This window comes from Mandrillus leucophaeus, unplaced genomic scaffold (assembly GCF_000951045.1).
Source record: "Mandrillus leucophaeus isolate KB7577 unplaced genomic scaffold, Mleu.le_1.0 Scaffold202, whole genome shotgun sequence".
Lineage (NCBI taxonomy): Eukaryota > Metazoa > Chordata > Mammalia > Primates > Cercopithecidae > Mandrillus > Mandrillus leucophaeus.
In genome coordinates this window covers 5154996-5158763 of record NW_012102055.1, presented here as the reverse complement: position 1 = coordinate 5158763, position 3768 = coordinate 5154996, and the positions used below count along the sequence as shown (strand labels likewise).

The 3768-nt window shown below is 42.9% G+C and overlaps 1 protein-coding gene across 1 annotated transcript in view; it reads right to left on the bottom strand.

Annotated features, from left to right (window-relative positions):
• CFAP61 (cilia and flagella associated protein 61) overlaps positions 1 to 3768 on the bottom strand; it is a 317571-nt gene that overhangs the window by 63401 nt on the left and 250402 nt on the right. Inside the window, exon 25 of the mRNA XM_011979531.1 lies at positions 2000 to 2205. Within this exon, the coding sequence (XP_011834921.1) occupies positions 2000 to 2205 (206 nt within the window). The remainder of the gene's footprint in view (positions 1 to 1999; positions 2206 to 3768) is intronic.

Below are 3768 nucleotides of genomic sequence, written 5' to 3'. Positions count from 1 at the left end.
GGCAGTAACACACATGGAGCTGCCGTCTCCTGTGATAATAATGCCTTCTGAATACCCCCCGAAGGACCTGTCTGAGACTGTTTTAGAGTTAACTTTTTTTTTCATAAGTAGAAGGCATACACTCGAAAATAACGACAAAATGTATAGTATAGTAAATACATAAGCCAGTAACATGGTCATTCATTATCACCAGTGAGTATTCTGCACTGGACATAACTGTGTGCTATACTTTTATACCAACTGGGTAGCACAGTAAGTTTGTTGACCCAGCATCCCCACAAACACGTGAGTCATGTGTGGTGCTAGGTGACAGGAATGTGGCCCTTGGAGATGGAAATTTTTCAGCTTCATTAATATCTTATGGCACTACAATGATACGTGTGACCCACTGTTGACTGGAACGTCTTTATGTGGCACGTGACCATACTTGGGAAACATTTGGGCATCAACTAGTAAAGTTGAAGATATGCACGTCCTGTGACCCAGCGGTTCTAGGGCTAGGACATCTCAGAGAGATTCTGCACATGAGGTACGTCCACAGTGTTCACAACGTCCACTTGTAACGGCCCTGAACTGGAACCAGTGTAAATACAGTCAACAGGAAAAGCCATGACTGAATCGTGACCATTATATGATGGAATACCACACAGCAGGGAGAACAATCAAACCACAGCTACGGACATCATCCTGGATGCTTCTCACAAACACCGTGCTAAACAGAATGCTCGCTTTCTTTGGTAAGCCATAAACCTGAGTCAGAAGTAGGCACGGCAAATTAATATATTATTTAGGAAATCACATGTGTCTATGTACACGTCTTTAAAACAAGGGTTGACAAAGTATGACTAGGGGCAAATCCAGCCCAATGCCCATTTTGGTGAACGAAGCTTTCTTGGGACGCAGCTGTGTCCATTTGTTTACACATCATCATGGCTTCTTTCTCACTACCAGGGCTGGGCTGAGTACTTGCAACTGAGGCTATATCTGCCCCTTATAGAAGAAGTTCACTGATCCTTGCTTTATAGGCAACAGAGTGACAAACTCAAACTTCAGGACAGTGGCTACCTCCAAGAAGATGGGGGAGGGCTGTGATCAGAGAGGGACTTCCTAACTGCTAATGTAAGGAATTATTTCTTAACATAGGCAGTGGGCCCATAGATTTCCAGTACTTTTAAGTGTCCATACATATTTCACATACTTTTTTGTTTGTATTATGCATTCTACAATTTAAAAAATTTTTAAGAGGCAAGAGAGATTGATGGCAATCCTGGCAGTTGCCTCTATGGGTGTTGAGAACACTGAAACTGCATGGTTTTCATTCCACATCGTCTCTGGTGCTGTCTCTGCATCACTGTGCTTTGTGAATAGGGAAAGTCTCCTAACCTTGCTAAGCAGCAAGCTACATTCAGAAGTAGCTTTCCACTCGGAACTTCCATTCCTTCCTAATGGATAGGACAAAGTGTGTCTTAAGAGTTTGAAATGACAAAGGTTTCAAGTCTAACCGACCTGTCAGTGTGGGAATTCCCTTACCAATACGCTGGACAAATGGCCACCCTGAGCCTGCCTGAACACATGCCATGAGGAGGAAGGCTCGGGTCACAAACACCCTGTCCCATGATCATGGAGTCCCATTAGGATCAGATCCTTCCACCTGCTGTTCCCAAATCGACCTCCTACAATTCTGACCACTGCTCTTAGCAATCCTGTGTGGGAAGGGACTTGAATATCATCTCCTCCAAGCCTGTTCATGGTGGGCTTGGTTGCACCTGGGGTCCAGGCCCTGGTATGGCCATGGGGGCCATGAGTGGACACATCCCGTGACTCTCTGCTCCCCAGTCCACATTAACTTCAGGTGTTCTTCTTCAGAACGAAATCTGCCACTCAGCTTCTCTCCGGGATTCCTGTTTTGCTTTCGGATGCATCACAACACATGTCCCTCATTCACAAGACATTATATATATTTGTATTTTCCTGTAGTCAAATGCAATGTCCAACTTACCTATAGAGATCTGTGATCAGGTTTTCGTCATACCGAGCACACAGGTTGTTGAGGAGTTGCTCGTGCTGGCCAAACAAGCGGATGTAGTTGGAGGCGGGGAAGGGCTCCCTAGAAAGGCACGTGATGGTTTCCACCATTTTATACTTGTTAATATGAATTCGGAAGTAAGTCCCATTTTTCGCATTGCCGGTTACTATTTCTAAACCCTGGAGGAGGGATGTGGACCAGAAAAACAACATTAGAAACATTTCTGGATTTTGGGAAGTTTATCATAGCAATTTATTTTTCAAATATAACAGACAGGTTATATCTTATCCCTCGTTGCAAATAACAGTAATAGATATTGACTAAACACGGCAGAAGGTAACAGTGTATCAGAAACCACATACTTGGACTCAGTGACTAAATGTTCCTCAGGATATTTTAAACTGTGATTGCCTTGTTCGGTGTTTCTAAACTAGTTGCTAGGTTACAACCAATCCTTTACTAACACTGCACACCCAGCTAATAAGTGGAACCGGGTTTCTTCTCTCCTCTGAGGTGTTTTAACATGGTTAAATTTCTTTGCTTTCACAGCATCATTTCGAGAAAAACCTCCTAGTCAAAACTGACCAGAAATCATGTCAGTTATTTTCAAGATTACTTGAACAAAAGAAAGAAATAAAAGGCCATGCCTAATGGCGGGGATTGGGCAGGGTCAATCGTTTGAAAAGGTCTGTTTCCAGGAAGAAGGTTCAAGGCTATGGGAGATGAACATACACATTCTGCAGGTGGTTTTCTAGTTTATACATTGTTAAAGGTGTGGATTTGTGACTTTCTGCCCTGTAGAAACCAGCTCCAACTGCCACATGAGCCCAAGTGACAAGATAGATGCTGCTCCAATTCCACGCCACAATGACTTTTTCTATTTCAGCCGCGGATGCCTCCCCACTGGCTCAGGCAGTGGGAAGATTCTGTGGACAAACATGAGTTTTGTCGGGGTAGGGGGGATGGGAACTGAACTTTCCTTTTGGCCCTAGACTCTGACCTTAGTACACAGTAACGCTCAATAAATGTTCTTTGAGTGCATATAGATTTAAGCTTCTCTTCTGAACTTGAATGTGGCATTTAGAAATCCAAGGCAATTTGAACTGCCCGGATCCCAAACATTTACTTAGTCCTGGACATCACCTGGGGATTTTGTCTAAACAAGGACAGTTCAACTTTTAAATAAATACAGGCAACTGGTGGGTGTTTGGGTATCACACGGCAAAGCCCTGAGGGGACTCAGCCAACTGTAAAGGTACAAGGTGAGATATACAGGAGGCACGACAGGTGAGTTCTGGGCCACCCCCAGGTGTGTGTGTGTGAGAGGTTGGGCATTTGGGGGTGTGGGAGAAGCAAATGGGGTTGGGGGATGGTGTTTCAAGGGAGATGGAAGTCGTCCTTTGTTTATCGAAATGGATGGATAGATGGGAAATCTACCACCATAACAAAGTATTTAAAAAATCCAAACTTATTAAGATATTATCCAAAAAACAATGGCCTGCCCACAATGGAGGGCAATGCATTCAAAAAATTAGTGTTAAAATATATTTCATAACAGGGAGATATGTTCACAGTACATTTTATACTTTAGAAGTAGTTTACAAAAATGCACAGAACCATTTCATTTGTTTTGTATTAACATTTTCACAAAATGTTAATGGTCACTTTCTGTGGTTGGGAGACTGGGTAATTTTTATTGTTTATCCTTATAGTTATTTGACTATCTGCAGTTTCTAATTTTT